The sequence below is a fragment of the Rhynchophorus ferrugineus genome, unplaced genomic scaffold (genome assembly GCF_030347505.1).
Source record: "Rhynchophorus ferrugineus isolate W39M unplaced genomic scaffold, kcgeb_rfMv2 rfM3, whole genome shotgun sequence".
In the NCBI taxonomy this organism is placed as follows: Eukaryota; Metazoa; Arthropoda; class Insecta; order Coleoptera; family Curculionidae; genus Rhynchophorus; species Rhynchophorus ferrugineus.
In genome coordinates this window covers 53,066,373-53,093,229 of record NW_027472582.1, presented here as the reverse complement: position 1 = coordinate 53,093,229, position 26,857 = coordinate 53,066,373, and the positions used below count along the sequence as shown (strand labels likewise).

General features: G+C 30.6%; 1 protein-coding gene across 3 annotated transcripts in view; it reads right to left on the bottom strand.

The window, feature by feature from the left end:
* LOC143193589 (uncharacterized) overlaps positions 1-26,857 on the bottom strand; it is a 397,105-nt gene that overhangs the window by 309,734 nt on the left and 60,514 nt on the right. For all 3 annotated transcript variants that reach the window (XM_076399903.1, XM_076399905.1, XM_076399904.1), the window contains exons 3-4: positions 22,161-22,245; positions 17,048-17,150 (exon numbers count right to left, since the gene is read on the bottom strand). In XM_076399903.1, the coding sequence (XP_076256018.1) occupies positions 17,048-17,150; positions 22,161-22,245 (188 nt within the window). The remainder of the gene's footprint in view (positions 1-17,047; positions 17,151-22,160; positions 22,246-26,857) is intronic.

The following is a 26,857-nucleotide window of genomic DNA, read 5'->3' as shown; positions in this document are numbered from 1 at the left end:
ATAAGCATTTGGATCGGCGTTTAATTTGGAAGAAACGTATGTTAACAAAGCTGAAACAACTTACAGAGCGTAAATTAAAATTATCTTTATGTAATAAGGTGCTTAGGCCTATTGGGACACAACAATCCTTCAAAGGTTCCAAAATACTTTCATAATATTAATATAATTTAATATACTACGACTCTAACAAATTAATTCAAGGCGATCTTCCCTGTAACCTATACCAAATGGCAGCCCCAAATTAGGTGCAAAAGGTGCCTGTGCGCTCTAATGCACCAACAGTTAAATATGATGTTAGCCATGTGACGTGCTTAGTAGAAATTTAGCATAAAATAGAACCAAATGTAATAGGCTTCAGATAACCTAGAAAGTATCTATATTATAACAAAGACACTTATTCAGGACGTATCTAAATGTTGTAGAAGAATTGTTCTAATTGTGTGTTGATGATCTCATGCACATAATTTATACAAATCTCATGCTTTGTGCAAAATTAACATTATTTAAGATGTTTTTAATTAAAATTCAGCAATATTACCCTTCCTACATTACAATTACTTTATCAAATTAAACATGTTGGAACACTAAATCTTAATAATACTGCATGTGTTTCTTCTCTCTTAACGAACAATTAAAATATATTTAAATTAAAAATAATACTGTATGGAAAATGAGTGACATATTATTACAATAAAATAAGACCAGTATGCATCAAGAAAAAGGCATTACTATGGGGGAGACTGTTGAAAAGTCTACATTTATAGCACAAAAAAGACAAAGGAACAAATTCTGTCAAGTTAAGTTGAATTAAGCTGGGTACTTAATCTCCAGATTTAGCTCGTAAAGCGCTCGGTAGGGGTATTTTTTGTAAGTTTTCATGAAAACCTTATCCGTAAATTGAACAAACGCTGAATTAAGTGCACTGAAGCTGAACGAAATTTTACTAAAAAGCAAAGTAATGTTTATTACTATAAATAACTCTTTATTTTTCGTTTTATTTCCGTATATTTCCATATTGAATTATTAAGCAAAGGAACATTAGAACATTTTAAGTACATTTGAAACTAAAAATTCTAAACAAAAGGGTCTAGTGCCTAGTCCGCAGATTCCTTGTACAAGCATCGCGGTTCAGAGAGTAAGGTCGCCAAACAAAGACTGAAATTGCTGCAAACTGACCCAGTCTACTAAAATTTTAGCAAAAGCTTGCAGTTCAGTGTATACGGCAGATTGCAGTACCATCGTTCTTCAACTTTCGAAATTTGGTGGTTCCGAAATGTGGGCAACAATTCCATACAGGTTATATCATAGAAATTTTGATTAAAATAGTGCATATCAGCAAACCATCAAAGGCAAATGTGCGGATGATAGAATAGTTCATACTCAAAATATCATTCTACTACAATTATAAGCTATCTATATGGAATAATGACCATATACATCCTTACGAACTTAGGTGTTCGATAAAAACAAGTTATTAAGTCTGTTTGTGAGGTGTGATGAGTTAAGTATGTACAATCAAGGGTTTACTTTAATGATATAAATAGAATTGGAGCGGTGGTATTACCTATACAGTCGATCAAACAAGTCGCCAGTTTTTTTTTTTCATTAAAATAAAATGGTTTCAGTAAAATAATTCCGGTAAGATAAAAGTGATTGTCTTAAACAAAACAACTATTTTAGTCTATTCATTTCATATCTTTTTATGAAAAAATATATGTATTAGTAATTAACTCAACTAAATATTAAGGAATTCTATGATTCAATGGACATGAATATATTCTAAGAAGGAGATCCCACACAACTTTGTGACTTAATCATCCTGAGTAGTATTGACGTTATTAAATATTACGTAGTTATCTGAATCAAGTAGTAATACGTGCATTAAAATGAAATAAACTTTCTCTCAAAATGCATTGAAAATCTCAAATAATACTAAAATGAAAACAGTCTAAACATAATTGTAAATATTTCCTGTCTGGTTAATGAAATCTATTCTAGTCAATCAAATCCATGTCAGTTGATAAAAAATACATTATTTATTAAACAGTGACTAATTATATCTTATTATATTATTATATATTATATACTTTATATATTATTATATCTTATGATAATATTATCTCATTAAGTTGACTCTTCTTTCATTTAAATATTTTATTTCTTATCAATTATACTTAACGAATCATATTTTAATTTTAGTCTAATGCTATAATGTACGAACATTGATATTCTGTTGAAAACTCTGTTGCTCATTTTAAGCTTCGCGTTAAATTAATAAGTTAGTTAATTATAAAAAGAGCTCAGAAATAAATACAATGATGATCCTGAGGAAATTCCGAAATATTGATTTCTGATCAAACTACTGATAAATATAACTACTATTAATAACTGATGACTTCTAAATAATTATAGTGGGCTTTCGAAAAATTAAGAGTAACGTTAAATCATTGCTTGCTTGATCTTTAATTAGACAGCTTTGAAGTGTACGAAAATAACTTTTCTTCATTTTCCGTAAAAACATATATAATTGTTGAAATATTGGTTATATATTTCCAGGATCAATCATAATGGAATGTTGTTTAATATACATTTTATTTTGCAGCGTTACTTTTCAGGGTTGCATTAGTGTTTTTCAGACGACTTGAAATAGTGAAAGAAATATTTCATAAAACCTTACATATATAGTATAATTTAATGTATAAACTAAGATAAAATGCGTGAAAATTGTTACGATCCACAAATATAACCTTGACTGTTGAATAGCAATTGTCAAGTTAATTTGCCTGAAAATGAAAAAAGTTATAATTCTGAAATATTTACTATTTAATTGCCATTTGGGCCAGAATGAATTTTTTCATATAACAAAGCTTTACGTTAAGTTCAAAGCTTTACGTTAAGTTCAACAAAATTCTCATAAATTGTGTTCGTCAGTTTGCTGATTCGTTCCTAAATAGAAATATTTGCTTCAAATGTATCAGTATGCGCTTACCGGGGAGCAAACTTAATTGAAGGCGTTAATCAACCGAATTCAATAAAAGTTTCTTAGAATGGGATTACTTTGCAGGGGACGAAATAATTTTGGAAAAATAAACAACCCCTTTACGTATTATTCCAAAATTAATTTGTAAGGGTTCTCAGATCAACCCTTTAGCTGTTGTACACTCGGATTCCGCTTACAGTCAATGAAAATCTTGTTGCTACACCTGCGAGTAGCACTGCGATCCTAGCCACTGAATCAATCGAAATGTTACAAAAACCGGAACCATGTCCGAAAGATAATTCTGGACAGAAAAATAAGCGTATCAAAATGTATTAATATAAATCAGTGCTTATTAGTTTCAGTAACCAATAATGAAGCCGCTATATATAAATCAACAAGAAGTCCTGTATAGAAATACAGCCATATATCTGGATATGGCCCTTGATGTTAAACTTAGTTACACAGTACAAATAAGGGTACTGGTTATTGGGTAGATATTCAGCCTTGTCATTATACAGATTTTACTTTACCAACAAGTCTTGGAATCAGCGTCGGCTGATGATAGTCAACTCTGGAGTTGTACCAGCCAAAGAAATAAAAATATTATATACATATTCTAAAACAATATATTAAGGACCGCTGATGCTCCATTGTACATGGTACGAAATAACAATCTGCATAAAAACCAGAAGGCGGAAACCGTCGATAACAATATAAAGGATTATGCCCAAAGACATGAACAGAGGGTCGATCAGAACATTAATGTTGAAGCTCTCCAGCTCCTAGATAATGAGTAAGTTGTAAGTAAAAGTCAGCGTACATTAAAAAAAGTCAAGCCCAAAGTATCTGTAGTAGAATATGTACTTTGTAAATTTAAAACCTTAACAAACTGGGATATAAACAAAGAGCTTACTAATGTTAATTTACTAGATTACTATTACAAATAATAATTTTAAAAAAAATATAATTACTTCTTGATACTTGAACATGTAACCCTCGTACAAACTAATCCACTAGTTAGTCATTTCCAAATATTTAATACACGAAATATCTTTCTGTGGTAAGAAAGAGGAAATAGCGATAGATCGTTGCCTCGAAATTAAACTCTAGATAATAATATTTTCGTCGGATGACGGCACTGATTATGTTTTGTTTAATTTACCACATTTAATCTTATAAATTGTACCAGAAAGTTCGAAAAAGAAAATAAAACCGAAACCGAAATAAATAAATGGCTAGACCCATTTTTTATTTTACGAAAAGAAGAAATATATATATTAATAAAACTTATTATAACCGTCATAAAACACCACATGGATCTTTATTGCTCAATTTGATACGAATATCGCCATATAACCTACACGTTTCATTGCTCGTAGAGTAATAAAGTTTTCTTGTCATTTCCGCTACTGCAACTTGTCGTATTTTTAAAATCCTCGCAAAATTTGCACTCATTTTCCAATACCCACACCTGACGTAATAGATTTTGGCAAACGCTATGGTTATTGGCAATGTAAACTACGAAATAATCGTTCAGATAAGTGATGTTAGCTGAATGTCGAACTTGATTAGTATTGATCAACGCGGATGTTTTCATTAGTTTAAGGAAAATTTAAACTTAATTGAAATAGATATAGATATTATATAGGTTACATACTGATGCCGTAATTGACATATATGTCAGTAAAATTAATTAATGTAGTACGAGAGTTGTTATTTATATTGCAGATATAATAATGAAAAATCGAACATTGATAATCGAAATTAAATTTTTTTTTGAATGTTACAATCCTTTCCGTATGTTACAAGCAATTTCTCATAATCTCAATTCTATATTACCTTCTTTTTAAGTATCTTTAAAATACAGACGTTGAGTTCATCAGCTGCAAAAGAAACCATTGGATGCCAAATCAGGACTGTACGCGGTTCAATTCGATATTTCGGATTGTAAAAAAATCCATCGTTTGAGTCGATGTTTGAACTTTTGCATTGTCGTGTTCCCGAATATTTTTGGCAAAACCGCATCACCGGTCGTATATCATTCAGAATCGAACATCCTATGTTGCTCTAATGCTACTATCGTTACATGAGTGTTAACGATGAAGAGACGCGCAACCACTGGCGCTGATCTGTTTCGGAAACAACTTGACTATATAGTCGATTTTTCTTTTTTTTTTTGGAGCTCATTTAATCATCCATGATTCCACACCGTGTTTATGTTATGTACAGCTTTGGATGCACCTTAAACTTATTCTTTAACATTTCTTTGTACAGATCGACTATTTTTTCTGTCTAACATGAAGGTCTTTTTTAAAGATAAATCGTCATGCGTAAATATGTCATAAATGTCATAAATAAGGTTTGCTATACAAACTCTCAAAAATGTCTCCATATTGTGGTATGTTACGGCCTTGTTTTATAAGATTACTTGTTTATTAGGTTTGATTTTATGAGACTAGAGAGTATTGAGGCTTTCTGCCACTATCCGACTTGCAATTGCCCTAGTAACATAACGATACACCGGATGTCCGATAATTATCGATATAACGATGCTCAAAATGATCGATATTTATTATTAATTTAAAAGGACATATTAAAAGATGTTAGAGGTATTTGTCGAGTATTATGTCATTATAACAATAGTTAGCCTATGGACTTGTTCTAGATTAACCAATACAATGAATTAAAGTTCCCATCTAGCATTGCCCGTGATTTTAAGATAAATACTATATAAATATTAAACTTGAAATAGAACGGCGTTTTGACCAGTTTGAATTTAGTACTTTGTTGAATAGTTTCGACAAAGTTAATAATTAGCGGTGACTATAGTTAAAATCTGCAATGACATCAATTCCATCTATATATTCAGAGGATGAAAGTAAATGTGAATTCGGTTTCTGGTTCGATAGAACTAAATTATATTTTGGATTTATTTACGCTTAAAAATATATAGATATATCCGTGCTCTAGGCTGATATATTCACTATATTATATGACATATATTGACAATATATTGTTGTTGTAAACAACACAAATTGTGTTCAATTGTAACAAAATATTCTGAAGACCGTTTTGTTAACAATGCCAAAATTCAAATGAAAAGTAGATGTGTGGCAAAACTTAGTGCTGCCAAGTTCAGAAATATAGCAACCATGGTAGATTTAGCGAATTAGCCAAATCGTGCTGCATTCAGTGGAATAACCATTAGTCAGAAGGAGCAATGCCCGGGGAATACGGTGGCTATGATGATACAATTTCCTACTTGAAAATATTCAAATATTATCTCACAATGTTTACATAATGAGGCCGAGTGTTATACACAAAAATAACTTGGCATATTTTTCGAATAAAACACCCTTTTGGTTCTACTAGATACGGAGAATTACCTCTAAAGAATCAATATACGATTTTTGAATTGAAGTATATGGCACCAGTTATGCACCAGGCCTTAATTTCGTCTTGGGATTCTTGTTAAGGATGCATCCTAGTCAAATCGGCGCTGGCATATGTCATATAAAATGTATGTAGATATAAAAGCGCGTTGCCGAAACACATGTCAAACGCTTTTCATAGGCATGAGGACTTAAGTATATCAATTTTCATATCGAAATGTATGATATGGATCTATGTTTGTTATGGGACTCATTCTATGTTCCATCCAAAATATTAAGAAGATATTAATTCACTATTTATTCGGTAAACTTTTTGTCCATACTAATCTGCATCTCTGTATTCATTCCTCAACTGTGCACTGATCATCATATATTAATCTAGTACATTCAAATATTGCATTTTAAAAAAATTGAAGCTTACAAGTGTCTGAAATAGTTTCCAATTGTCGGAACCACATAGAATGTTTGGTAAAATTAGCTAAAGTTTCGTTTTGATTGTAACATATCTCGTAACTCATAACACATACTTCGAGAGAGAAAAAGAAATAATTAGAAAAACTCCTGCAATTGCTCCTGTTTCAGTTTATTATTTTAGCCATATATACATATTTATTATCCTGTATTACTGATTTAATCTCCTATACTTGCTTTAACTGGATTTGCAATAGGCGATTTATCAGTTATGTCTCGGGCCATATGACTCTGCAGGGCGAACTACAGGGGGAAGCCATATTTCTTCTCAAATATTTACAGCTGAAAATTGTATTTAAAGTTTAAACATTTGAAGAACAAAACCTGACTAAATTTATTATCATCAGCTTTAGAACTAATTAATTAAATATATTAACATTATATATCATTAACATCAGGAAACGCCAACTGAGAACAATAGCTAAAAATCTAAGTAAACCAGCAACATGACGCGTACCGTCAAATGGTTTGGATAAATATTTTATCAAATATTGAAAGAAGTGCAATTTTAAGCAATGTTGTTTCTGGAAATTTGCTCTTCCAGAACTTCTGACATTTTTCACTAAATAAGCATGATGGTAATATTTGGATGAAATGAATTTGAAGAAAAATGTGGATGAAGGCATTACACGAAGAAAAAATCTTCTCATCGTAAGCTATAGTGACATCATATCAATGCAAATTAACTCTACTTGGTAACAAGAAGACTGTAATAAGAGTATATCAGTCTACCAGTAATTGTATGGTGTCCATATTAAATGAAATATGTGTTAACGGTGCCTCTAAAAAATATCGTTTAATAATGTAATGGATCGGAATTATAGCTCTATTATAAAATTACATCTGTGGCTGGTTATTAACTTATATTTGTGATTGTCCATAGCAACATCCTTTTGCAACTACTCAAAACAAACCCGACAAGGAAAACCAACTCCTCCAGGGTTGTAAGATGAGATGGACCCAATGTTTTCTAGGATTGTCTCTAGGTTGGTCACTTAGCCAGACGGTCGGTTTAATGCCGGCAATCTTAGTTCGACGTCTACTTTAAGCAGTAGGTCCAGTTATTAAACAAACTCTAGCAATTGACATAACTAAAATAGGTATACAGAGGACGGAAAAAATAATTCTATACTTGTGTATTATAAAAATATAAAGTTACCAGTCTCTGCTCTAAACCTTCTCATAATAGTTCAATTGTGATTTTCTGACGATTTTTCTGGACTTTTCAAGAAGGTGTTAGAATATATTCTGATGCTTCTCAAACCAAAACTAAACCTTGTGTTTCGTTGTGTGTATGGGAACATATGGCAGTATTTACAAGCAATGCTCTAATCATATTAAGAACTTCATTATTGAGGATGTCGAGATATTACTAGCGGTAATCCACCCAATGATGTGAATGAAAGAACTAGCTGAATACCACAATATTACCGCCCGCAATATCTAGATCCTAATCTCCAAAGCGTATAATTGTGGTTCTCTAAACATATACCCAGCCGTTGCAAACGATGATTCATAAGACTATTTCACATCTTCCAATAAGTTCCAAGCTTAATGTTCGTTGCACCACTTATTTCGCAGTTTAGCGCTGATTTCTCTTACAAACGGTTTCGCAATTGATTAGTAAAGTTTGTGAAGAGCCCACCGTACTATTTTTTTATTGTTCGTCGTTGTCTGTCAATTAACTTTGGATTTCGCCCACTATTATTTTTTGCTTTACCATTTTTTGTGTAGTCATTACTGTGGATACTTTCGCTTGTGAAACGTTAAATAATTCATTTGTTTTAGATGCTCCCGCTAGCTAACCTCCAACGATTTCCCTATATCGAAGTCTCTAGCTGATCACACGTTTCACCGTATAATACACAGAAAAACAAAAGATGAAATGGAAACGAACAACAGTAATATCGCACCACATAATTTACACGGAAGTAGTGTTGTCAATCATATTGCCTGGTGTTCGTATTGCATTGTCTATCCCCTGTAGATGCATTCTTACATCTAGTTATGAAATTGACGTGTAAAGCCAAAAAGAAATATCAACAATGATTTTTAGAAGTTGTTAGGATGCGGTATTTGCTTGTGGTTTATATATTATGATAAATTCGGTTATATAATACATTTTATTACTATATAAAGAGAAATTTGTACGTACAACCGTGATTTCTAAACATCGTAAATGCTCTAGCTACTTTGTAACATTCAACTTATTTCCAGGCTTGGTACGTACGTCACTGTCCACAACAAAACGATTGACGCTCAGTGTCGTCTTGGCAAAATATAAATTCGCACATTCAGAGAGAGAGAGAGAGAGAGAAAGCAAGAGATCGGCTACGAAAAAACTCTAATGAAAGTAAACATGATTTTTGTAGGCGTTATTATGGCTCAGTTCCAAATTGAACATACACACGTTCGTTTTTAATGGGTTTTGGAGTAGGTTTCACCATTACCAATTCGGTTTGAGCAATTAAAACAAGATTAGTCTTTCGCGATATTAGCACCAGCTATAATTTCTTCAGTAATTGTTTTAACCCAAAATATTAATATCAACTATAATTGCAGATTTCATGGTATTAATTTAAGTAGCAATAAAATTCGAATTTGTATATGCGGAACTGGGTTGAAACACATGAAACATAATTACGACTTTTTTTAAAATAGTTTAATCATACTATAAAATAATAAAAAATAATTTATTTAAAAAAGAGTACGGATATATAAAAATTGTATTTCGTTGAATTTTTTTGTATAAATTTACTAGAACCTTCCATCTAATATTTTGAAAATAGTTTTTAGTGATGTGATATATCATATTTGTTTAACCTTTTTAAAAATCCAATTTGACATTATGTTAATGTATGTCTAACCTACCCAATAACAAAAGTTACTATGAAGAATAGAAATATTAGTTACTTATACTAAGAATATTTAAAGCTCATATACACCCATAGAGGAATCTACCATGCGGTTCAAAGGTATAAAAAATACGATTACGCCTCCCTCTCTTTCTTTTAGCATTTCCGGAACAGCCTTGACCTGAACCTAATTATGCTGTTCATTCTTCGGTCGACCATGTGTAACGTAGTAAACTACAGAATTTACCGCTGTTTTCTGTTCCCATGTAATTTCCTTCAAAAAACAATAGTAGTGAGTTTTATTAACAATAAGCGTACATTCTTACTGGTAGAGCCATCTATTCTCAAATATTTTCTTATATTTTTGGTACTGAATTATAATATCATGATTGTGGCATTAATGATTTGATGAAAGTTTCAATATGAAGCATGATTCAGCTGAATAGAAGCTACTACAAGCTTATATTGAAACCTGTACTGCTTCACGAGAGCAAACATATTCCTCCTCTTCGTAATGATTATGCAATTAACATGAAGGAGATTTAAACCAATATACTGGCCCTCCAGGATTTCAATCAAATACGCTGAACATAACTGAAAAATTGTAGTGATATGAGACTGTTTGTTAGTTTTACCAAATATTTGTACGTATGTGGAAAAGGAATTTCAAGTAGATTGCTTGTAGATCCAAAGGGTATTTTTCTCCGTAGATATCAAGCGTTTAATGAAGAATGTAAGTTAGTCATGAACCGGTAACTCGAAGCTTTCAAATATTTGAGACGAAAAATGCCTTACAATAAATGGTGTGATTGTCAGGAAAGACATCTTGGATCCATTAGGAAACATCAATGTTTCCAAAAAAATCTCTAGTCTATGGATTGTTGCCAGAAGTATCGCAGTTCATGGTTGGTAAGGCTACACAAAGCGCACTGAAGTTGCAGTGAATTAACATAGAGTACTGAAATTTGGAAGCATGTAGTTCAGGATAAACGGCCACCAAAGGCAAGCTACGGTAGGTTAGTTTCTCAGCCATAGACTATTGGAATGTGGAATCATGAAAACTCCGACAATCACTTCAAATGCGGTACAACATGAATATTCCGGTACCACTATCGTAAACTAGCGAACGAATGTACGGAAATACACGGAAATAATTTTACTACGACTACAAGCCGTCCAGACAAAGGCGTTTGGCTTATATTAGAAATGAGTTAACCCGGCAGTATAGCTTCGTGGTGCGGTTCAACAAGTCGCTACTTCTTTCCGTAAAATAAAATAGGTTTTTAAGGTAAAATAAAAGTGTAGTTTTAAACCCTCCACATTTCATAATCTAGAAAGCATTCAACGTCAACTTAGTCTTGGAAGGGAAAGACAAAGAAGCTTCCAATTCTTCTTGTACCAAAAATACCATCAACTCGGATGCAATACATCTCATGTATTTTCTTCTAGTTACGCAGCTGCCAGTAATGAGCATCGCAAGAGGTTCCACAAAGATCCTTTTTATGGAGGGAAGATAAAAGGACCACCGGAATAACTAATACACTTTTGCATTTTGCATGTTCAAGTATAGGAATAAACCACAATATTATTATTTGAAGATCAGTCCACCTGATACGTTTTCTAACACTCAAAAACACTTTAGATTTAGATTTTTAGCATACGTAAAATAGCATAGCAAAAAAAAAATCTATTGCACATCACAAATACTAAAATATTTTTTCTTTCTCATGTTTGATTTCTAACCATAAAAATAGTGTGAATTGACTCATAATGTGAATTATACGTTCACTAATTGTCATATATTGTGTTTCAAACTCAATAGCTTTTTTTATCATTATTATTATCTAGAAAACCTTTATCTAACTTTATAAATAAAATAAAAATCTGCGAATATTCTTTCATGAGTTTAATAACACTTAAACATATCAAACAATAATATACATATATATATATATATATATATATATATATATATATATATATATATATATAATCTCATATCTAATAGTAAAATATTAATACTGTACACTAACATCATTTTACTTAAGTTTCAAGTTTTATTAGAATAGAATTTTTATTAGAATACTAGATAAAACGAGCCTATGAGTATTTCACGGTGTGATAAATAAAATGGTGGAATCTTAATTGAAAACTTGTTATTTTTAAATAATTTTGTGAATTCTAAACTAATACTATAGCCATCAAAAGCGCTCGATTTGATACCGCTAGAGTTTTTATTGTGGAGTTTTCTGAAATCAATCAATACGACTGATGAGCATTAAAACTGTTGCTTTGACATTTCAAAATTAATTAATTAATGATTTTGTGGTTTGCTATTAATTTATAAATTACTACTATTAACTAAATGCCATTAGAATATAGCTAACCATCAGTAATACGTATTGTGTCTGACGAATTAATTGCTCTATCAAATTTACTACATGGTTAAACACCCAATGACCAGAGTCATGTCTAATCAGATGTTCTTAATTTGATTACTTTACACCATAGGTTCTAGAGGCTGGGTAATCAATTGAGAATAATAGATTTAAATTATTTGATAGTAATACCTATGTAAATATTTCATCTTATATTGTCTATAAAACGTTTGTCATGTTAAACCATGTGCAGTTTCATACGAAAAGTTATTTAATGTTATTATTATATTAGTATTGTTTTTTTAAGATTATTAAGAAATATTGTTTACACATTTGTGGTAATTCAAGCTATTCCAGTATTATTGAAAACATTGCAAAAAAACAAAGGTACCGGGATAATAGAAATAAAGAAAAAATAATAATTTTTATTTAAAAATATAAGTGAATAATTCCTTTGGAAAAGGGCAATATTTTATTTGTTTTTAATTGTATATTTTCGGTGTAAAATATGAGAGAACTTTTGGTTGGTTGAGTGAAAGAAATAATAGAGAAAAATTCAAGAAATTCTTCATGTAATTTTAACTGATAGACAATATCACAAATAGAATAAATAATCTGATAGTTATTTTGAATTTGGATAAATTTTGTTTTATTTGTATGTTTATTAATAAATACAATAATATATGCTATTACTGCATTTAACGTTCTATTCAACAATTTGTCAATTGTCACTTTTACGTACTTACTTGATAAACACAATTACCATAAACTTAATAATATTAATTGGAGTTGTATTTTGCATTAATTAATTTCATGATTACCAATATTTCATGCAAAGTTAATCTTCAACTTTCCGTACTAAACCCTTTTTTATACAGTATTTATTGATAACACTAAATATTTATTAGTCGGTTAGGTTAGAGACATATTATATTCCTCTGGATATATTTTTGGGTGTGAATCTAAAACGAAAATGTTTCCTACTTTTTGGAGAAATGGTAATTTTAATGAAGAATTTCAGTTGACTTTGGAGAAAGATTTTTAAAAAATAATTAGTAAGAGTGGGTGCTTTTTATTATTAAAAAGTTTACACGTTGACTAAGGACTTTCGATTATTCGAAGATTATTAATTGATATCTTTCAAATTTAATTGGGATCTCAAAAATGCTAAGGAATTAAATAAGTCTAGTTGGAATAAAAGATTAAAAGTTAGATGATTATATAGATCGAAAATTAAATCAATTTGACTAACTAACAAAATATTGATGGTGTAGAAATCATAAAAAATTATAATGAGCCGCATATGATAAAAATATAGGTATAACTGATAAGAATTTAACTAGATTTTATCAACTTGTCAACATTTATTTTAACGATATTGTTTGTCGATTTATAGCATTCTAACAGCATATAATAAGTGGTATACTAAATTGGGTTTGTAGGAATTAAATGTTGAAATATTTCATGAGAAAAATGATAAAAGATATTTAGAGATTATCTGATATAATACAAAGATTGGGTTTTCTAAGAATATTTCAATAACTGCAAAGTTAAATATTAAAATAAAAATGTAGAATACCTCAAACCATCGAATTACTTCATTTTTTATGAGTTAGATATTTTAAATATGTTTAATATTATTATATTAATTTTCTTTTCAAATATTTAATAAAATAAACTAAAAAGTTAATTTTTTAAAATATATTATTACTACTCTTTGCCGACTAAGTTACAATTTATCTCTTACTAATCTAGGAAAAACCATTGGCCTTTACTTAGATATCTAATGAAATAAAAATTAGTAGGCCTTTTCTGACTGCGCTTCATCACATAACTATACAAGATCAGATGGTTTGATTCTAGAGAGTCTGAGTCCTAGTTCAGTATTGTCAAATAATTGCAGCAATTCGGTGTAAACACGGGAGTGGAGTGTCTCCTCACGTCTTCCTGCGAATCTCCTAATTTCTTTTATGACAGTTATAATCCAAAGATCTTCGTGTAAGTAGATGTTCCTATGGGTGTATTCACAATACCTCTCGGAACTTTATTCTGAAATACTTGTATTATATCGATTAGGTTACTTCTCGCATAACATCCCCATAATAGAATTCCATAGATCTATATAAATTTTAGTATGTGTAACAGCAACTTATTTTGTATATGGATACTTTAGATATTTTTGTATTTAAATTTCAATTCATTTTCTCCTTCGAAGCCTTGCGCTCCGAGGTTCATCCCAAGGAACTTCTCCATTAGGATAATGATATTATCCATATTTCATTCATAGTTATTGGTATATGAAGATTTTGGTTGTAGGTGAAATCAACATGCACTTTCGTTGACATTTATGTTCTATGTCTGGCTCCACTTATTTATGTAATTACTTGCGTGTTGAAGTTTTCTGGTTACTTCTTCGCTATTTTCTCCAACGACAAGTATTGCAATGTTATCAGCAAATGTAGCCATATCAACCTTTTCTATTTGTGGTATGTCACATATGAAGAGTAGGTAAAGAACGGGGCCCAAAACACTACCTTAAACTCTGCGATACATCTGTTGTTTTTCTTTCTTTATTGAGTAAACTCTTTGTGTATACTAAACATCCTGGCTAAAATGAGTGCCTTGTTCTATGACCAAAGAATATAGCTCACCAAATGTTTTCCGCTTCGCAGATTGATCAATAATGTCCAGGATTCTACGATATCTGATCAATAAAAGTCAATCAAATCAAAAAAGTTCAGTTTTGGTTTGAAGAACATAATTATATTATTAAATAACTTCCTTGGCTAGCACAACCGCCACACTAGTTTCAGAGCACAGAGTGAGGAGTAGATTTCCATATCAAACATCACTGAAAACACTGGCTGATGTATTTATAGAAGAAAAGGACATCACTCCATTGAAAATTATTCAGAATTTACGAATCTACTCCGTGAAGAATTGTAACTTTTTTAAAAGCAAATGGCGACACAACACCTTAATCATAAATAAATATCGTATATATTTCAGTTCTCTATATTATTATTTCCATGCCCTGTAGGTAGGCATGCACGATTTTTAATAATTTTTAATCATACAGGAGTTACATTTATTAGATTAAGTTAAGATATCGGTTCAGAGCTGAGGAACTAATATAGACTTGAACATGAAAATGAATATGTTACATTCTATGGCAAAATAAACCTTCCATATAAAAAGCAAAAAAAAATATAAGAAGCCATAAAATACATGGATCAAAATCAAAGAGAACGTTGTAAAAATTAACTGACTGGCTGACAGTGTGCGAGGTGAGAACAATAGTAACTGATCATCGAAAAAAGATTTGGTGAAGAATATTTGAAATCCTGCGGCATTAACAGCGTATTGGTTGAGAATTAAACATTCACCTCAACTGCCAGTTATATGCTGATGATAATGCAATAAAAAAGTGTTAGACATCTTATTTGTTCCAATAAATAGAGCTTCTTTTCATTGATATATACATACGAGCATGCGCCGTAGCGTCCAACAGTATATATATATATATATATATATATATATATATATATATATATATATATATATATATATATATATATCTATATATATATATGGATGAGTAGAACATCACAAGGTCATTTATTATTGTGCCAAATTAAACTGAAAACAAACTGATCAATAAAATATTTTTGTTTTTATTAAAAATATTTTATTTTTCTCTTTTTAGTGTTAGATATTTACTTTATTAATATTACAATGGGTAGGGCAAGTAAAGGTGCAGCCCGTATGAGGAAAAATGGATATAAAGAAACAACAATTGAAAATAAGGAGCGCTTCAGGCTCCGGGGTCCGCTACCTAGCCTAGGTGATTTGACAAATGTTCTAACTAAATTAGAACAACAAAAAGTTATTGTCCGCGCCGGAAATCGAACCCGCGACATCCGTTTGGGAGCTAAATGCTTTAACGCAAACTAAATGCTTTGCTATAAACGACTTCCGATTTTCCGTCATGTCAGCTCAGCAATAACACTACACCTAATTATCTGATTATTTTAGACAAAAAATATGTGAAAATTTTGGACAAGCCTTTGAAATTTGGGGGATTCCCTCGATTTTTCGCTTTCACCCCATGAGATCCTAAGAATGGGACCACCTCGGAAGTGCAGCTTTTCGAATAAAAAAAGAAATTTGAAAATCGGCAAATAATTGACGAAGAAATCGACGAACATACATTAAAAAATATAGATACAACCGAACATAGAACCTCCTCCTTTATCGAAGTCGGTTAAAAAATGACTGAAGACTCGCATTACATGTATTTTTATGCTTTTAACTTCTTGATTCTCGAGGCTGAACTGAATTACAAATCTATATTTCAAGATAAACTTATTTAGATTATTTCCATATCATAATATAATAAATTAATTTGCCAGCTCCAACTGAGAAATCAAAACATATTCAATGTCGCCTTTATATTTATAGTAGTAAATATTAGAAACACCTTTTACAAGGTTTACGTATTTTTCGATAGCCTTGTGAATTTATGATATTTTGAAAACAATATATCAAAATTACAAATAGTAACGTATTTTAAGAAAATAAACATTAATCTAAATGGATCTCTTAAAAATTGAGATGGCAAACAATACTGTCATTTAATATAATTACTGTTCATAATTCAAACGACAATTTTCTATGTTCTTGATCAAATTTTAAAGAATATTCTCATTTTAATTTTTATAAGGTATTTATTATGAATTTTGTTAATAAAATTAGAGACGGATATAATAGTCTTAATGTTTATAATTTCAACCTAAACTTTATTTATATATTATTAACTATTCTATATTCTGTTAATCTAATTTAGTATAATATAAACAGTTTGTTTAATTGATAAATAATATTCATTTTAATGGCATGATTATCATTGATTTACGATATAATAATTTCGATTAATAGCAAAATTAAATATGTAATAAGTATTATACTTACTTATTTGATCCATTATTGGATCCTGATAGGTTATCGTCATATCCATTTTCGTTGTCTATTTGTGAAAGAGATGGTAATGATGATGTAGAAATATCCTTAAGGCCTGAAATAAAAGATATAGAATTAGAACAGAATATGAATTGTTATTTATTCAAGGTGCAGGTTCAGTTACTGAATTTCAATAATGATTGTTCGATATAGAAGAAGTTACCATGTTAATTTATTAACCTATTTCTTAATAATAATCCATTTTCCACTTTCTCCTACTCTTCAAGGTAAACTTATTTTAAATGATTGATGAAATTGATAATTTTATATTGTCAATAATGTTTACTAATAGTGTTTTTCTATTGATATTTGAAATTGACACCGGTCTTTTGATACTGTACAAAAGTCGAGATACATTAGGCTAGACAATTATGGCCAATAACTGCTGAATACGGTAATATATAACTTTATAAATTTCGAATAATTGTTTATTTAGCGGTATTCTCTTTTCTCTTTTGATGCTCTAATTAAACGTAATAACGATTGATAATGATTTTGCAGGATAATTTTGCCTTTATCATCAATATTAGAGAGATTATTTTTTGAAACAATTAAAATGATTCTCTGAAATAATTCTATGTAAAAGCATTTGGCTCATGTTTCAAAAATTATGTATATTATGGTATAAATAATGAAAATTGAAATAATAAATCAGTGATTCACCAAATTTCTTTTATTGTACTACACCTGGTACACTTTGTACAATTTTATTGTATTACGGTGGCACACTAAAAATAAAATGAAATGTACAATATGAAATACACTAAAACCAAATTGGTAGGCTATTCCAGTAAAAACAAATTCACACCACGTGTTGCTTTTCTCCGATTGTGTATGTTTCTTCGAAAACAAACTTCAATTCCTTTTAACATTAAAATTTATGTAAAATTAAAACTACTTAGAGATACTCAAAGCTTACATCCTTATATCTTCAGATAATAATTAAAGCCCCTGAATGCTGGTCAGAAGCTTAATTGTATAAACCAGACAACTGATCACTTTTGAAAATTTACCAAAACCTTGTTTGGATGGAACTAAATTTCATTTCAATGAATAAGGATTACTATGCAAGTATCAGGAATCTTTCGATTCTTCTGAGACTGAGATGTTTCTCATGAAATATAATTCCAAATTGTGCTCTTTTTTACACATTTTAACTCCTTTTGTATCTTTCTCATTACATAAGCATGTCAAGAAAGAGTTTATTTATCAACTGTTAAGTTATCTGATTAGCATTTCAGAGCTGTGTTTCAAACCGTTCTTTGTCATTAATATCAAAATCAGCATGAAATCAGCAAAAATGAAACAGCATCACCATAAACCTATATAAGTGTTTTAAGAGCTTTGGCAGCATATTTCCTTCTAGAGAAAATGTAATTTTGAGATTTCCATAATTAACGTTTGTATATTCTGGTTAACTCAATAATTCTAAATGGCGTACTGTTATTTTGTATTGATAAATGTCAAACCATCTAATTTAATAGTTAGGTTAATATGTAACAGTTCTTCAAATTTATACTTCGCATTTTCACCAACAGATATTACTGAAGAATAACATTACGTAATGAATAAACAAACTATAAAATTTGCCGAATCCAAAATCTAAAATTTTAGACATATAACAATTTACCGTCTTATAATACATTTAGAAAATCGCCTGAATCGATAATATTCATTGAAGTTTTCCAGAGAGAAAATACAGAATCAATTTAAGTGCAATAAAAAAAATATTCGCTTAACAAATAGCTCTGTATGTTAACATTCTATTTCAGCTTCCGCCACAATAAAAGTCGACGTCTGAGAGAAAGCTTTTTGCTCTTTTCCGAGACATGCAATAAATTCAGCGAAAGAGATTCATGTCAGTGGAACGCAAAAGCAATTTGAAATATCGATCGCAACGAAGAATATAGATTATTGGTTGTTTAATCAAGGCCTTGGCTGGCTTCCCTTTCATTCTTGCATAAAATTACTCGCATAACTAAATCGATAGGAAATGTTTATTGCGTCAGAGTTGCAATATTTTCTCATTGTTATACGATGGAGTTATTAAAGTGAATAAGTGCAATTATTTGAAGAAATATATTTTTTAAAATTAAGTTTTTAAGTAATAATGACATTATTTTCTATAGTTTTTCGTGTATAGAGTGTCAAAGAAAATTTAAATTATTTTTCTTTCATGTTTTTCAAAGCAAATTTATTCATACAGATTTCAAACACTAGTCTGATGATGTTCTTTTTGACTGGTGACATTTTCCCGTCTGCAGAGATTCTAAGATTTTTTGCCGAAAGTGATTTTTACAATCTTCTTTTGAAAAGGAATTTTTTGGATATGTCAACAAATCTAATTTTTTTCTGAATTACGAAAGATGTGTGTAATCTAGCATTGTCGGTACAGAAATCACAAAACAGAGATATAGAATGGGAACTTGAACGGGCCCACACGTAACCATATTGCGACTCTGCGTTCTAACCAGTAGAGGGCCATAGGTTTAAAAGCAAAAGCTGATAGATTCTACTTTTATCAATTTGAAATTTCGTAGGACATCTTAGGTTATATTTTTTTATTGTTGTATATAACTGAAAAAATGTATATAAAAGAAAATTTGTTGTGATGCTATTTTTGTAGCATTTAAGATAAATATGATTTGTTTAATTAAAGGATCGAACAAAAATGTTGTTTCCTAGGCTGTGAAGGTTCGAACTTTGAAGATTTTTCTGAACGACTCTTCTCTAGCGTAGAAACAGTTTTTGAAAGTAAACAATGATAAACTAAAGAGAACCTCTTATTTGCTCCTACATCAAGCTTTCGAAGAGAAAGGTTTGTTCTTTGTATTTCAGGCCAGATGACTATTATCCCAAATGTGAAAGAGCATTGTTTAACCAGAATGCAATTCCTAGTTGTAATTTTATACTCACAGATAATTAAACTCAATTTAACTCAACCTATTGAAAAGAAAAATATTGCTACAAGTTAAATATTGGAATCAGCAGTTACTCAGCGCAAATTAGAATCTTCAAAAAGAATCAAAAGTACAAGTATAATATTTTTTCAAAGGAAGTAAAATGAGATATAGAGTGTTTCTCCGATATTTTTGAAATAGACGCAATTTCAATGCATATAAAAACTAGACAGTATAACACCAAAGACTAAGAACTGTCTGCATTTGAGGTAAAATTGCAAACAAGAATTATTACATAATCTTTTATCATTGTGCATTTGTTATTTTGCTATATAATGTAAATTTTACGTAACCTATTATAATTCGTTTGTGTGTGAAGCTCTATTTTTTTATTTATATCTAAAATAGGTACAAAACTAAATTTAACGCCAAATTGTTATGACAGCAAATAATGCTTTTTTTAAAGATTGGTTGTGTAAAAATTTTTAATTGTTATATATGTTCACTAGTTTTCATCAGCAGTTTATGAATGCATTTTATATATTATATATATTCTTTAGTAAAATGACATATTACAATGTAAAGCTCAGTGACAAGAATGACAAGCCCTTGAACACATGTAGAACAGCAGTACCCTAATTCCAATTAATTTAATAAAACTTAACTACTAATTAGTTAGTTATATGAATCAATAATATTTACTTATTTAGAAGAAATTAAACCATATTTAAAGACAAGATGTGAGTGTGAGAAAGTGAGTAGATCTGCGAAAATGTAATTAGGAGCTAGTTTCAAGGAAGTCTGAGTAAAAATTAGTATGAACAGCCGAAATTAGTCACAAAAAATATTGCATTGATTGCGCGAAATTATTTTCGTATTTCAAGTGCCTCTTTTTGAAACATAGAGTTTCGAAATAGACCAAAAAATATAGCCCAAAGATTTCATCTGATCAAATCGGGCATATAACTATAAATTTTTAAATTTAGTGAAAAAATATACATGAGATAACGATTGGTTAAAAGGATTTACTTGTATCTAACAGGTCAAATAAAACACATTTTTGGGCAATATTAGTTTTTTTTTATTCAATATAATTCCCTTCAAGGGTGATACACTGATTATAGTGACCCTCCAACTTTTCGATACCATTTTTGTAGTACGATTTGTCCTTTGCTTCAAAATAGGCCTCCGTTTCGACGATCACCTCTTCATTCGACGAAAATTTCCTCACAGCGAGCATTCTTTTGAGATCTAAGAATAGAAAATGGTTGCTGGGTGCCAGATCTGGAGAATACGGTGGATGAGGAAGCAATTCGAAGAACAATTCATGAATTTTTGCCATCGTTTTCACTGACATGTGATACGAAAAAGTAGAAATATTATAAGACTGGTCTCACTTGTAGACACTTTTTTGCACTAAAAATCATTCTTTTCTCATACAAGGTTAAACTAGTCGTATTAGTGTTAGATGGATATCCATTTAATTTTAAACTTTCAATCCATTGGATGTACTGCTTAAAAAACAAGAGGAAAAGTGAAAGAATGACAGAGATACTTTGGAGAAAAGGCAAAGCATTTTTGAACTGTTCAAGGCACCTCTGAAGTTAAATCTCACGAAAACTAGTCGATTAGGTTTTATCTAAGTAATAGGCTTGATTCTGCGACAAAAAAGTAACGAACAAATATATATTGCATTACAATATGATTGCATCGTAAGCCAACACTTATTATAGAACTATATACATATTATAAAGTGGAACTAGAGGATTCGTTATCGACCATAAATTTACATCCTTAAAAAGCCAACTGCCACATGTGAAAATAAATATGGTATAGATATTAAATTCTGGAAACTTGAAAACATTTTTTAAAAATATTATTTGACTTCATGTTAAAATATTATAAATAGGCATACGTTTACTATATGGATTTAAAAATCGTTAACCAAACGCGTTTGATAATTATAAAATACCTACCACAAAATTATTACACATAAAAGTTCAAAATTCTAATTAAATATTCTGAAAATGTAAATTGTTTCATACACATATATTTAATATTAACTTAATATTAATTAATCCAATGTTATATTATGTATAATATATGTATATCTATATTCACAATTTAAAACAGTTGCATAATTTTAATAACTGAAAATTACTTACTATCTATGGAGGTAATACTTGAAGCATAAACTGCGGTAGACAACGTATGTCTGTTGAACGGTGTTTGAACAAGTTGTGGAGAACTCTGAAAGAAAAACAAGTTTTATATTAGGAAAGTTTTAAATCAGAGATATAATTTAAAAGTTTTAAATTAAACATTTAATATCAACAATGTTAAACATATATTGAATAACAAAATATTTTTAAAAATATGTTAATTATTTTTATATGATTATAAAAAATATTAAATTAATTTTAAAAGAAAAGATTCTCTTTTGCACATATCCCTTTGAAAAATGTTTCTCTTTTATTCAAAACTGCATCTTATCACATCTCTTATATTTTGGGATCTGAGATCAAAACTAATTATTTACCAAAGTTGTCTTATTTGCCGACAAACTATGACGTCAGACTACAAACACAGATACTACAATTTCATAACCTAACAGCATTATTGTTTAATTGAACAATAACCTATTTTAAATTCTAATAATGTAAACTGTGGCTAAGAGTGAACAATATCCAACATATATTGATGGTATTTCATTGTCAAAACTTTAATAAATTCGTCGATATATTATTAAATAATCATGATATCAAAATTTAATTAATTTTTTTCAGCTGCTGTGATATGCATACATTTTGTTCATGGAGATCATAGAAAAATATCTAGAGGTTTAACTTTATCGCTAATCGTTGCTAATGGACAACCTTCCTTCCGTAATGTTAGGACATTTTATTAGTTAGTTCAAAAATTTAAAACAGGCTCCATTGTAATTCTCAATGAGTATCATCTATTTTAGCAGTGATCATTAATATATCTGTGCTATTATATTATTATGGTCAAACATATACATATTTTTTAAAAGTGTTTAATTAAGCTGCAAGAAAGTAAGCATAGCTGACAATTGCATAGTGGTGACTGAATCTTCATATTTCCTTACCAATAATGAAAGTATTGACGATATTGAAGATATTACTGATATATCATTAAAGCAAGGTCGCAAAATTATTTAGTAAACAGGTCAACATATTTCAAACAAGTGTGTTTTTTTGCAATATAATCAATAATTTTCCGATATTTAGCTTGTAATTTAAAATAAATTTCAAATAGTAATTTAAATAGTATTTTAATATACAAATAGGCGTGTTTCAATATAATGTCCTTGGATTATAATTGCCATTAAATCATGTGACGGGTGATCAAATGCCTTATATAAAACAACATCACAACCGTATACGAAAGAATATGGCAAATCAACTTTCACTAGAGGGTTTCCATTCTAATATATATTCTAAGGAGTATATAGATAAGCCTAAATATCATACCATATAGTAAAAGCGACTGTTTTCAGGTGGTAATACTATTTTCTACATAATCTTAAAATAATATATCAGTTTAGGCCTATCTCCATCCTGTTAGACATGTGTAAAAAACTAAAAATACTTAAAATAAATATTATTTATATTCTTGAGATATTTCGAACATTTTATTTGTATATGTATTTATTGGTTAAATGATATATTTGCTTATTTTCCAATTTTGATTGACTTAAATTACTCCAAAAATATGCTGTATTATTCACAATTAATAAAAGTAAATAGATATGACTTGCCTACTATACTGTAAAAAAGATGGGAAATTGGATAGAGAAGCCGTTGGATGTAATAATGGACCTGTTATGAAAAAATGAGCACGAGCGTCCTATATATGAAAACTTTAAAGATACAGAGCCAATATGTGAAAAGCTTTCAGCTTTCCCGCGGCTTGACGGATATATATCTTAAATTCAAACGAATTATTCAAGTCGCGTGATTAATTGTGTCGAGTTGACCATCATAAACTTGGGTTGGCTGAACATATAATCTAACGCTAATCAGACTAAATTCAGTAAACGCTCAATTGCTAAAGTCGCAAAAAGTTTGTTTTATTCATCATAATTCCCTTCAAGGGTGATACACTGATTATAGCCACCCTCCAACTTTTCGACACCATTTTTGTAGTACGATTTGTCCATTGCTTCGAAATAGGCCTCAGTTCATTCGACGAAAATTTCTTATCAGCGAGCATTCTTTTGAGATCTGAGAACAGGAAATAGTCGCTGGGGGCCAGATCTGGAGAATACGGTGGATAAGGGAGCTATTCGAAGACCAATTCATGGATTTTTGCCATCGTTTTCACTGGCTTGTGATACGGTGCATGGTCTTGTTGAAGCAGCACAATTTTACGGAAATTTTGTCCTTCAAATGGTCCAATAAAGCTTTGTAGTAGTCGCTGTTGATGGTACTTCCTTTTTCCAAAATACACACGCCATAAACTTGCCAGCCGACTATTGCGTTTTCTCACGCTTTGGAGCGTGTTCATCGTGTGCAGTTCATTCGGATGACTGTCGATTGGATTTCGGAGTGAAATGATGTAGCCATGGTTCATCCATTGTCATATATCGATGCAAAAACTCGGGTTTATTACGCTTGATCATCTTTAAACACTGCTCCGAATCATTGACTCGTCGTTGTTCTTGGTCAAAAGTGAGCTCGCGCGGCATCCACTTTGCACAGAACTTTCTCATACCTAAATATACGTGAATGATATGATGTATACGTACAGTTGATATCTTTAGAGTGTCTGCTATTTCATTCAATTTCAATTTACGGTCATTCAAAATGATTTTGTGGATTTTTTTTTATGTTTACATCGGTAACAACCTCTTTTGGGCGTCCACTGCGTTCACCCTCTTCAGGGCTCATTTCACAACGTCTAAACTTAGCACACCAATCCTTGATGGTTGATTTTCCGTTGGGGAGTGTCAGGAAACTCGACATCAAGCCAAGTTTTTGCTTCAACAATATTTTTTCCATTCAAAAAGCAATATTTGTTGCTTCATTCAAAATGCAATAATTCACAAACTAATGATCCGACTACAGTCAAATTTATACATGCATCTTTTGAGGATTAGGGCTAACTAAAAAACATATGGATTTAATTCTGGTAGCGCCATCTATGTGTCAGGCCGGGGACTTTTCAGTTGACCTGTTAAGTCTGTATTTAAATAAAAATACATGATATTTTCAATACTAACATACATAATACTCGATATGTGTGATGTCTTAGATTATATAATGTGAACCACAGATCTACTAAAAACACTCTGTTTGGGGTAACAAACGTATATAACCCCAAAACAAGAGATTATATTTTACATTGTTATAAAAAAAACAGTGTAACTTTATTCTGACTATTTTAATAAAGCATTATTTATGCTCTCGATTTAAAATAATTCTGTAAAACACAAAATACAATGAATTTTTATATTTAAATCATTGAAGGTATTGTCCCAAATTATTAAGTATCTCGACATCTTTTAAATTTATTTTGCTCTAGTATATATTACAAATCAAACAAGATATTTTTATAATCTTTTATTTTATATTTATTGGACTGACACTGACATATATTTTTGGCCTAGTGCTCTAGAAAAATCTATTTATAGCGGCTGATTGCTAGCTTCTAAAAGAGAATACTTAAGGCCAATTACTAAATTTTTCCCAAAATTATGATAAAAAGGGCTAGCAACCTATAACAACTAATATATTATTATTATTCAAAACTAATTTTTTTTTACTAATAAAACAAAATTAGCTTTTAAGTTGATGTTTTGATAAAGAAGAGGAGTTTTCTAAATATTAACTGTTTATTATTATTTAACGGTTTCATTATTTTAACAGTTATTAAGGTTATTCAAATAGATCTGACTGATATTCAGATAGTCACGTGATTTGTAGATAATTATAGGATATTATAGACAAGCTTCCTCAGATATCATAGAAAACTTTTGAATTAACCGGAATCAACTAATGAACAGCGACCGGACCCTTTAGGCCACCACGCATTCACCTACAGCAAGTTCATAGCTTGGCAACGCCGGTGGATTGGTACCATGCAGTTCTCGGCTATAAAAGACCACCACGACGACTTCTCGCTGTCTTTTATTTTCTCTACCTCCTTGTAACAGTATCACTTCCACAGCGGTACCGTACTTCTTTTACCTAATCTCATATCCTGTCCATTCTCCCGTCGACCACATGTATCAATTTAAATCTAAATAAACAAGTATTTCTTCAACCAGTGCTTTTACTTCTCGTACAAATTCCTTCCACAAAATAATAGTAAGTGGTCGGACAAACAATCGCATCAACACCGACCCACCGCATTCCGACCGACCGACCGACCAGATGAACATTCCTACAATTTGTGACCCCGACGTGATCGAAGTACCTAACAGATAAACCAGCTTAACATAAGCCACTCGACAGGTGCCTGACACGTGTATGGAAGGATAATACGAGAAACGGAATCCATCGACATCACATGGTCGACGTTACCCACGAGACTAGCCTGATAGACGAAAATCACAGAAGCCCATCATGCATAACAACAACATATGAACACCCTTGCATCACGAAACGGGACACGTAAGGCATCACACTTATAGGTACCCCCAAACAAATCGGAATGACGAACGACGACCTGCTACAACTTCGATGGCAGCTGATCCCATAAAACACCTCACTCAGGTTGGGATCGTCATCTCACAAGTAATCTCATAAACAAAAAAATAGCAAGAAACAAAGTTACTCGAAGCATCCCTTAGCATAATTAACAAGAGTCCAGGAAATAGTATCGCATATGAAGCTAT